The sequence below is a fragment of the Eubalaena glacialis genome, chromosome 4, assembly GCF_028564815.1.
Source record: "Eubalaena glacialis isolate mEubGla1 chromosome 4, mEubGla1.1.hap2.+ XY, whole genome shotgun sequence".
NCBI lineage: Eukaryota > Metazoa > Chordata > Mammalia > Artiodactyla > Balaenidae > Eubalaena > Eubalaena glacialis.
This window is the reverse complement of record NC_083719.1, coordinates 76,325,413-76,337,925: the sequence shown is the minus strand read 5'-3', so window position 1 is coordinate 76,337,925 and position 12,513 is coordinate 76,325,413. Positions and strand designations below refer to the sequence as shown.

The window sequence follows — 12,513 nt, the reverse complement described above, 5'->3', positions numbered from 1 at the left end:
TGATGAGAATGTAATCATATTCATTGATACCTACCTTACTAAACCATTTTTATTCCTTTTAAGAGCGCACCTTTCAAGAACAAGGTTCTGATACAGAAAGTAATCTGAACCAAGGATCCAGCTTGATAGAAGCTATCTTTAAAGTATTGTACCACTGCAATTTTTCTCCACAAACATTTGGAAATGTTTTTGTGAGCTACATGGAAGAAGAACATTTATGGGACTTTTTATATAACATTCCAGGTATGAGAAATTTTCTATTTGAAAAAGAAGTGTTTTATAGATACTTAAATATATCTTTAAAGATGTTTTAAAATTTTTATTGATGTCAGTTTTGCTGAATCTGTTATTTGTAAAGGATTGTCTTACATTTTTTCAGTATAAAGTCTTCTGGGAATCATTAACCATTACTTCCTGTCAAAATTTAATATACTTGGGACAAGGGTGAGGGGAAAGTTGAGTGGGGAAAATTATATAATGCAGATTTTTTTTTATTATTAGGTAGTGTTCTCTCATAAAAATTTAATATTTACCACAGATTATGTTTTGCTATTGAGCATATAAGAAATTAGTAAGATGTGAAAAATACTTTGTGATTCTTGGGTGCTTTTATTAAACAAACTGATGGACAAAACTGCTGGCCAATTTTCTTCAAATGTAAAAGGCATTTATTATTATGATTATAGTGCATCTCTCTCTACAAGGCAATATGTCCTATCATTGTTCTGGGGACAGTATGTGTTTTCCCCAGCCGTATTGTTCTTTTGCCCACAGCTGGAGTGGATATTAAAGACAGAACGGGTTGCATATCCGAATTGGAAGTGTTCATGGGTTACCCCACCTTCAGGACCAGGTGTAAACATTCTCACATTGTTTTATCCTTAATATTCTGCCTTTAAACCTCTATACTTAATGTCTTGGGAAAATGAAGGATGAGGACTTAGTGGTTATCCTGTTAGTCAATTAACTTTTTTTTTTTTTTAATATTTAGTTTTTTTTTTTTTAACGTTTCTTTAATTAATTTATTTATTTTATATTTTATTTTTGGCTGTGTTGGGTCTTCGTTTCTGTGCAAGGGCTTTCTCCAGTTGCTGCGAGCGGGGGCCACTCTTCATCGCGGTGCGCGGGCCTCTCACTGTCGCGGCCTCTCCCGTTGCAGAGCACAGGCTCCAGACGCGCAGGCTCAGTAGTTGTGGCTCACGGGCTTAGTTGCTCCGCGGCATGTGGGATCTTCCCAGACCAGGGCTCGAACCCGTGTGCCCTGCATTGGCAGGCAGATTCTTAACCACTGCGCCACCGGGGAAGCCCCCATTAACTATTTAAATCATTTACATTTGGCTTTCAACCTATATGTTTTCTTATACACTGTTTTGGAACTGACCGACATTTCCTTAAAATATTTACTAGAATCCATATAAAAAATCTAACTGGCTCATATCATGGTTTCCTTCTTCCTGTACTTTTTAACTATCCTCCAGACATGACTTGAATACCTTTTAAACTATTTTTAAGTCATTATGTTACATCTTCTCTTGGTCATTATCCCTGCAAAGTAGCAACAGATAACTTTATGTAATGATTTCAAAACCCTGAATCTGTCACTTAAAGACTCTGTAATAATTATCTCCTTTTAAAGTCTTATTTTCTAGTTTTCATGTATTCTCTCACTGTTTCCTTTTAACCCCCAAAATGGTCAGTCTTCTAAGTTTAAAAGACTGCATTATTTCTGATGTAGACTTTATTGAACTGAAAGAAAAACAACCTTGAAAGCCCCCTCCACCCCCTGCTGGTTTTAGTTGTTTCTGGTCAGGGTAAGAGCCGAATTCTCTCACAAGATTATAAAGAATTGGTGAACCACATGCTTCAACCATTATTTATCTTTCAGTTCTTAAGTTCTTGAACCATCTGTCACTCAGCACAAAACTGTACTGAAAATGACTTAGAAGAGATCAATGGGTTTCAGGTGGTGGCCTGAGAAAGCAAAACTGCTACTTGCTTCTAATTAATCTTCTCTCCCGTCTACACATTGAGCAAACCCGCCTCCCCATGGTCAGACAAGTCTGAACAGGAACAGGAACAAGTAGTACACATATTCATAGAGCCCAAATTTTGTCGAGGGGCTCAAAGGGGCAGAACTTCAAACTGGTGAAACATCCCTGGCCTTTGTACAAGTTGTTTCTCCACCAACATTAAATATTCTCTGGAACCTAAGACCTTGCAGTGGTCGTGAGGGACAGTGCCTTTGTGTTTTCTCTCCTATTTAAGTCTTTGCAAAAGTTTTCCTTTTCTTCTGTTACCAATCACAGGTATCTTTAAAATGCTATTAAGATAATAAAATATACTAATTCATAACAAAATTAAGCCCTTTACGGTGGTTTCTGTTTGACTTGAAAATATGACAGGTTTAAAGGAAATACAACTGAGACACATCATAATCCCACAACATTTGCATTTTACTGCTAATAGATCTATGCGTCAGTAAATATAATTACCCAGATTGACTGGAGTACATTATTTAAAAACTGGTGTATTTTCTTCCTCCTGAAACACTGTCTATGGTTTCTGTATAGTTTATCCATAATATATCACAGTCTTATGATTTTAGGGTATAAAGGTGAGGATGAAGTAGGCAGTATCCTCATCTTATTGCTAAGTAAACCAGGGTCAGAGATGTTAAGAGACTTGCCTAAGATTATCCACTGATTAAATTGCAGATTCAGAACAAAAAAAAACAGAATTTCTGATCACAGGCCATGTTATTTCTCTTTATTTTTTTCTATTAGTCTAAACTTTTTGAAACATTTGCTTTATGAACATTTGAATTCCGTAATGAAACACATAATTTGATTTAATAATTAGAAATCCAACACATAACTCCTTAGAATGAACATAAGCTAGGGGGGAAAACAAGAGTAGAAATATCCATTAAAAAAAAGATTACAAAAGATAGAAATACAGAAAACAATTAAGTTGGGGACCTCATGTGGGCATTTCAAAGGCCAATACACTATAAGTAATAGATTTGGTAACAATCATTTCAGGCCTGTACTCTCAAAGTAGGTCAGCAATTTTTAGTTGGGCAAATGAAAATATCAAAGCGTAAGTTACTTTGACTGTACTTCAGTCACACTATTCCTTAACTCCCTTTTTCTTTTAAAAGAAATAAATGTCTTTAACACATACGGTGAGTTAAACTTTATAAGAAACTACTAAACTGTTTTTCAAAGTAATCCTGTCTTTTTACATTCCCACCAGTAATGTAAGAGAGTTTGGGTTGCTCTATACCTCACCAACACTTGGAATTGTCTTTTTGCTTTTATTCATTCTAAGGAGTATGTGCTATTATCTCACTGTGACTTTAATTTACAATTCCTTGGTGATTAATGACATCAAACACCTCTTCATGTTCTTAACAGTCATTTGAAAAAAATTCTTTTGTAAAATATCTGTTCAAAACTTTTCTTCATTTATTAATTGGATTATTTGTCTTACTGAGTTGTAAAGAGTCCTTTATATATTCTTGATACAAGTTATTTGTCAAGATAATGTATTAAAAAATTTTTCTCCCCAGTCTGTTGCTTACTTTTTCATTCCCTTAACAAGGTCTTTTGATAGGGAGAAGCTTGCAATTTTGATGAGTCCAACTTATCAGTTTTCTTTATAGTAGTGCTTTTTTGTGTCCTAAGAACTATTTGCTTATCTAAAGAGTGCCAAGATTTCTCCTATGTTTTCTTCTGGGAATTTTATAGTTCTAGTTTTTAGTATTTAATTCTATGATTAATTTCAAGTTGTTGCTTTTTTGTGTGGTGTAAGTGTTGAAATTCATACTTTTTCATACAAACATGCAATTTTTCCCAGCATCCTTTTTAGAAATCACTGTTCTTTCCCAGTTGAATTACTTCAGTGTTTTTGTCAGAAATCAAATGAACAATTGATTAAATGCATATCTAATTGTGGATCCTCTATTCTAACACTTGGAACTACTATATTGTAGTGACTATATTGTTATTTGCTTTCTGCTTGTCCCACCTTTATTTTGGTCTTCTTTGGATTAACTGAGTATTTTTCAATATTACATTTTATCTTTGCTAATGGCTTATTAGATATAATTCTATTTATTTTAGTAGTTGTTCCAAGGTTTACATCTTGTGATGAGTATCTTTAACTCATCACAGTTTACTTTTTACTATTATACCACTTTTACATCTAATCTAAGAACCTTACACAAGTATATTTCTATTTACTCTCTCCTGTTCTTTATGCTAGTGTTGTCGTGTAATTTCTACTAATGTTATAAACCCCACAATCTATTGGGTTTTTTTTGTTTTAGTCAGTTACAGTTTAAAGAAGCTAAAAATGAGAAGAAAGTCTTTCATATTTGTCCATCTATCTACCATTTCTGGTACTCTTCTTTTACTTGTATAGATCTAGGTTTCTGATGGATATCATTTTCTTTCTACCTGAAGTATCAATACTTCCTTTAACATTTCATGTACTACAAATTTTCTGCCATCAATTTATTTTATTTTATATATTTTATTTGCATGAAAAAAGGGCTTTGTCTTCATATCTGAAATATTTTTCATCAGACATAGACTTTTGGGTTCAGAGATTTTTTTTGTTGTCTTTCGTTTTCCTTTTTCACTCAGCACTTTGAAGACATTATTCTATTTTGTGGCTTGCATTGTTTCTGATGATAAATCAGTATAGGTTTTAAAGTGTATGTTTCCTTTTCTATAATGTGTCTTCTTTTTGTTTTTCATTTTAAGATTTTTCTCTTTATCACTACTTTGCAGCAATTTTATTATGATGTGCTTTGTTTTGGTTTCCTTTGTATTTATTCTGCTTGGGGTTTGTTGAGCTTTTATATCTGATGATGTTTAGTTTTTATGATATCTGTAAATTTTTCAGCCATTCTCTCTTGGGATGTTTTATCTTTTGTTCCCCCTACCACCACTTTTTTCTGGGATTCTTATTATTAGACCTCTTGGTATTATCCCACATATCACTGAAGCTGTATTCTTTGATTTTGTTCTTGTTCTTGTTTGGTTTTATTTTTTTGCCTTCTTTCTCTCTGTGGTTTGGTTTGGACACTTTATATTGTACCTTCAAATTCAAGGATCTTTTCTTCTGCAGTGTATAACTGCTATTAAGACTATCCAGTGAATTTTTTTATTCCAGATATTTTTAATTTCTAGCAATTCCATTTAGTTCCTTTTTATATTTTGTATATCTCTCCTCATTTTAAAATCCTTGCACATATGTATGAAGTCTGTTTTAATTTAAACCTTTGTTTGCTCATTCCATCATTTCTATCATTTTTGAGTGTATTTCTATTGGGTGATTTTTCTCCTGATTATGGATCACAGCTTTTTTCTTTTCCTTTTTGTTTTTTTATGTTATGGAAAAAATGCCAAATGTTATGAATGTTACATTGTTAAGTGTCTAGATTTTGTTTTTGTCCTTTACAGATTTTGTTTTCACTAACAGTTGTGTACTTACAGATTTTCTAATGTTGAAACGGCCTTGCATATCTTGGATAAATCCCATTTGGTCATGGTGTATAATTCTTTTTATGCATCGTTAAGTTCAATTTGCTAATATTTTGTTTAGGATTTTTGTGTCTATGTTCATGAGATATATTGATCTGTAGCTTTCTTTTTTGGTAATGTCTTTGTCTCGTTGGTATTCAGGTAATGCTGGCTTCAAAATGAGTTAGGAAGTAGTCCCTCTGTTTCTATGTTCTGACAGAGATTGAAAAGAATTGGTATAATTTCTTTTTTTAAATGTTTGGTAGAATTTCACCAGTGAACCCATCTGGGCCTGGTGCTTTCTGTTTTGGAAGATTATTTATTATTGATTGAATTTCTTTTATGGATATAGGCCTATTCAGATTGTATATTTCTTTTTTTGTGTGAATTTTGGCAGATTGTGTCTTTCAGGGAATTGGTTCATTTCATTTAGATTATCAAATTTTGGGAGCGTAGGGTAGTTCATAGTATTCCTTTACTATCCTTTTAATGTCCATGGGATCTGTAGTGATGTTCCTTCTTTTATTTCTGATATTAATAGTTTGCACGTGCTCTCTTTTTTTCTTAGTTAGCCTGACTAGAGGCTTATTGATTGTATTGATCTTTTCAAAGAACCAGCTTTTAGTTTTGATTTTCTCTATTGATTTCCTATTTTCAGGTTCATGATTTCTGCTCTAATTCTTATTATTTCTTTTCTTCTGCTTAGCTTGGGTTTAATTTGCTCTTCTTTTTCTAGTTTCCTAAGGTGAAAACTTTGACTCTTGATTTTAGATCTTTCTTCTTTTCTAGTATATGCATTCTGTGCTCTAAATTTCCCTCTAACCATTTTCGCTACATCTGACAAATTTTAAGTTGTGTTTTTATCTTCATTTGGTTCAAAGTATTTTACAGTTTCTCTTGAGATTTCTACTTTTACCCATGTATTATCTAAAAGTATGTTGTTCAATATCCACCTGTTTCAGAATTTTCCAGTTACCTTTTTGTTATTGATTTCTAGTGTAATTCCATTGTGGTCTGAGAGCAAACATGGTATGCTCTATATTTTTTAAAAATTTGTTAAGGTATGTTTTATGGCCCAGAATGTGGTCTGTTAGTGAATGTTCTATGCGAGCTTGAGAAGACTGTGTATTCTGCTGTTGTTGGATGTAGTCCATAGATGTCAATTATACCCAACTGATTGATGGTGGTATTGAGTTCAGTTATGTCCATAGTGATTTTCTACTTCCTGGATCTGTCCATTTCTGATAGAGGGTGCTAAAGTCTCCAACAATGATAGCAGATTCATCTAGTTTTCCTTGCAATTCTATCAGTTTTTGCCTCACATAGTTTGACACTCTGTTGTCAGGTGCATACACATTAAGGATTGGTATGACTTCTTGGAGAACTGATACCTTTATCTTTATGTAATGCCCTCCCTTATCTCTAATAACTTTCCTTATTTTGAAGTCTGCTTTGCCTGAAATTAATGTAACTATTCTTGCTTTCTTTTGGTTAGTGTTAGCATGGTATATTTTTCTCCATCTATTTGCTTTTAATCTATATGTGTCTTCATATCTAAAGTTGACTTCTTATAGACAACGTATAGTTGGGTCTTGGTTTTTGGTCCCCACTGATCAATCTCTGTCTTTTAATTGGTGCTTTTAGACCATTGTTGTTCAAAGTGATTATTCATATAGTTGGATTAATATCTACCATATTTGTTACTGTTTTCTATTTGTTGCCCTTGTTCTTTGTTCTTGTTTTTATCTTTCACTATTTTGTTCTGCCTTTGTTGGTTTTAACTGAACATTTTATATGATTCTATTTTCTCACTTTTTTTTAGCATATCAGTTATACTTCTTTTTTAACTTTTTTAATGGTTGCCCTAGAGTTTGCAGTATATATAGAGAGACAGAGTTTGCAACTAAGTCCACTTTCAAATAACACTATACCATTTCACAGATTGTGTGAGTACATTATACTAACAAAATAATCCTAATTTCTCCCTCCCATCCATGTATCATTTCTGTCATTCATTTCACTATACATAAGCATATATAAGAATGCTATATACATAAGCACACATAATTAAACACATTGCCGGTATTATTATTTTGAACAAACTGTTTTCTGTTAGATTAATTATGAATAAGAAAAATAAAAGGTTTTATTTTACCTTCGCTTATTCCTCTTCAATGTTCTTCCTTACTTTATGTAGATTTCAGTTTCTGACCTATATTGTTTTCCTTCTACCTAAAGAATTTCTTTTAACATTTCTTACAAGTCAGATTGACCAGCAACAAATTTCTTCAGTTTTTGTTTGTCTTGAGTAAGTCATTATTCCTCTTTCACTTTTGAAGGATAGTCTTGCAGAGTGCAGAATGCTAGGTTGATTTTTTTTTTTTCTCTCAACACTTTAAATATTTCACTCTACTGTCTTCTTGCTTGTATGGTTTCTAAGAAGTTAAATGTAATTCTTATCTTTCGTCCTCTATAGGTAAGGTGTTTCTATGTTCTGGCTTCTTTCAGGACTTTATCTTTGATTTTCTGTAATTTGAAAATATGCCTAGGTATAGATTTTTTTGGTTGTTGTTGTTCATTTTTTGTTTGTTCTTTTGTTTGTTTTTTAGCATTTATTCTGCTTGGTGTTCTCTGAACTTCCTAGATCTGTAGTTCGGTGTTTGACATTAATTTAGGGAAAATGCTCAGTTATTATTGTTTCAATATTTCTTCTGTTCCTTTCTGTCTTCTCCTTGTATTCCCTTTACAAGTATGTTACACCTTTATAGTTGTCCCATACTCCTTGTATATTCTCTTCTGGTTGTGGGGTTTGTTTTTTTTCAGTCTTTGTTCTCTTTGCTTTTCAGTTTTAAAAGTTTCTACTGAGACATCCTCAAGCTCAGAGATTCTTTCCTCAGCCATGCCCCTTTTACTAATAAGCCCAGAAAAGGCATTCTTCATTTGTTACAGTGTTTTTGATTGCTAGTGTTTCTTTCTGTTTCTTTCTCAGTATCCATCTCTCTACTTACATTGCCCATTTGTTCTTGCATGCTATCTACTTTATTCATTAGAGCCCTTTACATATTAATCACAGCTGTTTTAAACTCCCAGTCTGATAATTCTAATATCTTTGCCATGTCTGTTTCTGATGCTTGCTCTGTCTTTTCAAATTGTATTTTTTGACTTTTAGTTTGTCTTGTAATTTTTTTCTTGAAAGCTGGACATGATGTTCTGAGTAAAAAGAACTGCTGTAAATAATAGGCCTTTACTAAGTGGTGGAGAGGTGTAAAGGAGGGGAAGCATTCTATAGTTCTATGTTTAGATCTCAGTCTTTTAGTGAGCCTATGCCTCTGTGGTGTACTTAACAAGCATTTCAATTTTTTTCTTACCCCTTCCTTAGGTCTGAGAGTATGGTTAGAGTGGGCTGGAGCTGAGTATTTCTCCTGTCCTAGGACAGTTAGGCTCTGAGAATATGCCTAGTGGGTTAGGCTCTGTTTTAGTAGTTTCTCCTAAGGGCAGGCCTTAAGAAAAACAGGGTGTGCTGGCATATTTCCAAATGTTTCTTTTTCCCTCCTCTTGCTGGAAGCACTAGAGGATTTTTCTCTGATATCTACTGTGGAAACCTAGTCAAGTTCCTGGAGGTAAAACTCACAAGAGTGTAACAGCTCCCCCATGAGAGGGTCTCCCTAGAGATTTAACTCTCAGACTTGTCTACACTGAGCCTCCAGCAATTGATCAGTTACAGCTGAGATTTTCCTACATTGGTTCTGGTTCCCAGGATAGTTTCTGCGTGTGAGTCTCTACTCCAGTAAGCTGTGCCTGGCTGTATTTGCCTGTCTGCCTCTCCAGTCTGGGGGGCTGTGGTTTGCCTTGTGTCCTCACCTCTTTTACAGATCCAGGAAGAGTTGTTGATTTCTTTTTATCTGTTCAGTTTTTTACTTGCTGTTAGAATAAAGTAGAAACATCCAAGCTCATTGTATGCAGAGCCAGAAACCAGAATACCCTGCCACTTTCTTTTCTCTGTTCTCTGTTCTCCATTTCTTCTTTCTTACCTCTACCATCGGCATCTGTGGATATTGATTAATCTTCCCTATAGTAGTATCTAGTGCTCAAGATGTTTCAGAATCCTGCATCAAGAGCACACTGGGCACCGCAACACTGTACAATTGTAATTTTTCCAGAAAACTCTTATGTTAGGTAATAATAATAGCAAATACTTACATAGTGCCTACTATATGGTAGTTACCTTACACAAATTAATTCATGTAATTTTAAAATAATTCTTTGAGATAAGTCTATTATTTTATCATTTTCAATTCCTTGATTTTATTTTAAAAGGAATAAACATACCCTTTTAACAAAAGGAAATAGAGGAATTCCTGGCTTTCTAGAATTTTTAGATATCTGAGATGCATTTAATCCATGACTCCAAAAAGTTCAACCCAAATGAATGTTAATTACTGATACAGGAAGAAGGCTTCTTTATGTCCTTCAATGAATTAAAGTCTTGAAACATCATTAAAAAGAGACAGCTACACCGTCCACCATTCACATAAAGAGCAACAAGTTTACCTAACTGATGATTATGTCATGCTAAAAAATAAAACTCTCAACATTTGATATCACCAAGATCCTCTTCACCATGGTGTTGTTTTTTTTTTTAATTGAGGTATAGTTGATGTACAATATTATACAAGGTTCAGGTGTACAACATAGTGATTCACAGTTTTTTAAGGTTATATTCCATTTATGGTTATTATAAAATATTGGCTATATTCCCTGTGTTGTACAATATATCCTTGTACCTTATTTATCTTATACATAGTAGTTTGTACCTCTTTGGGCATCCTTGTCTTGTTCCTGATCTTAGAGAAAGTGCTTTCAGCTTTTCATTGTTGAGTATGATGTTACCTGTAGGTTTGTCATATACGGTTTTTATTATGTTGAGGTATGTTCCCTCTATGCCTGCTTTCTGGAGAGTTTTTATCATAAATGGATGTTGAATTTTATCAAAAGCTTTTTCTGCATCTTTTAAGATGATCATATGGTTTTTATTCTTTGATTTATTAATGTGGTATATCACATTGATTTGCAGATATTGAAAAATCCTTGCATCCCTGGGATAAATCCCACTTGATATGGTATATGATCCTTTTAATGTATTGTTGGATTCAGTTTGCTAACATTTTGTTCAGGGTTTTTGCATCTATGTCCATCGGTGATATTGGCCTGTAATTTTCTTTTTTTGTGATATCTTTGTCTAGTTTTGGTATCACGGTGATGCAGGCCTTGTAGAATGAGTTTGGAAGTTTTCCCTCCTCTACAATTTTTTGGAATAGTTTGAGAAGGATAGATGTTTGGTAGAATTCACCTGTGAAGCCATCTGTTCCTGGACTTTTGTTTGTTGGGAGTTTTTTAAAATTACTGATTCAATATCATTACTGGTAATTGGTCTGTTCATATTTTCTATTTCTTCCTGGTTCAGTCTTGGGATATTGTACATATCTAGTAATTTGTCCATTTCTTCTAGGTTGCCCATTTTATTGGCGTAGAGTTGTAGTCTCTGACGATCTTTTGTATTTCTGTGGTGTCAGACATAACTTCTTTTTCGTTTCTGATTTTATTGATTTGGACCCTCTCTCTTTTTTTCTTGATGAGTCGGGCTAAAGGTTTGTCAATTTTGCTTATCTTTTCAAAGAACCAGCTCTTAGTTTCAGCACCATGGTGGTTTAAACAATGGGTTGTCATTTGAGAACTATCACCTTGAAATTTGAGGGCAAAAAAAATCATATAGTTGCTCTTCTCTATTGATTCAAGTGATGGTCCCTGGACTTCCCAGTCATTTTAAAAAACAAACAAAAATTTTTATTGCATTTATCACAAAAGTAATACATAATCATTGCAGGTAATAATTATTGGAAAGAAGGGAAGGAAGAAAAGGAGAAAGAAAGGAGGGAGGGAGGGAGAAAAAGTAAAAGAAGAAGAAGGAAAGGAAGAGGACAATCACCTGAAATCTCATTAGTCATTGATAATCACCGTTAACCTTTTAGAGTACATCTTTTAATTCTTTTATAAATGTATGTAGATATGTATTTTTTAATAAAAATAGTATCTCATACTCTTTTCTAACCTGCTCTTTTTTTTTAAGGGTGAGCTTTTTATTTTAATATTTTTACTTTAGACTCATCCCACTTTTTTTGTTTTTTAATATCTTTATTGGAGTATAATTGCATTACAATGTTGTGTTAGTTTCTGCTGTACAACAAAGTGAATCAGCTATAAATATATATATATCGCCATATCCCCTCCCTCTTGAGCTGCCCTCCCACCCTCCCTATCCCACCCCTCTAGGTTGTCACAAAGCATCAAGCTGATCTCCCTGTGCTATGCGACAGCTTCCCACTAGCCATCCATTTTACATTTGGTAGTGTATATATGTCAGTGCTACTCTCTTACTTCGTCCCAGCTTCCCCTTCCCCCTCCTGTGTCCTCAAGTCCATTCTCTACGTGTGCATCTTTATTCCTGCCCTGCCACTAGGTTCATTGGTACGTTTTTTTTAGATTCCATATATGTGTGTTAGCATATGGTATTTGATTTTCTCTTTCTGACTTAGTTCACTCTGTATGACAGACTCTAGGTCTATCCAGCTCATTACAAATAACTCAATTTTGTTCCTTTTTATGGCTGAGTAATATTCCATTGTATATATGTGCTACATCTTCTTTATCCATGCATTTGTCAGTGGACATTTAGGTTGCTTCCATATCCTAGCTATTGTAAGTAGTGCTGCAATGAACATTGGGGTATATGTGTATTTTTGAATTATGGTTTTCTCACAGTATATGCCCAGTAGTAGGATTGCTGGGTTGTGTGGTAGTTCTATTTTTAGTTTTTTAAGGAACCTCCATACTGTTCTCCATAGTGGCTGTATCAATTTACATTCCCACCAACAGTGCAGGAGGGGTCCCTTTTCTCCACACCCTCTCCAGCATTTATTGTTTC

The 12,513-nt window shown here is 33.9% G+C and overlaps 1 protein-coding gene across 1 annotated transcript in view; it reads left to right on the top strand.

The window, feature by feature from the left end:
• KIAA0825 (KIAA0825 ortholog) overlaps nt 1–12,513 on the top strand; it is a 404,470-nt gene that overhangs the window by 175,036 nt on the left and 216,921 nt on the right. Inside the window, exon 14 of the mRNA XM_061189447.1 lies at nt 64–243. Coding sequence (XP_061045430.1) covers nt 64–243 — 180 coding nt within the window. The remainder of the gene's footprint in view (nt 1–63; nt 244–12,513) is intronic.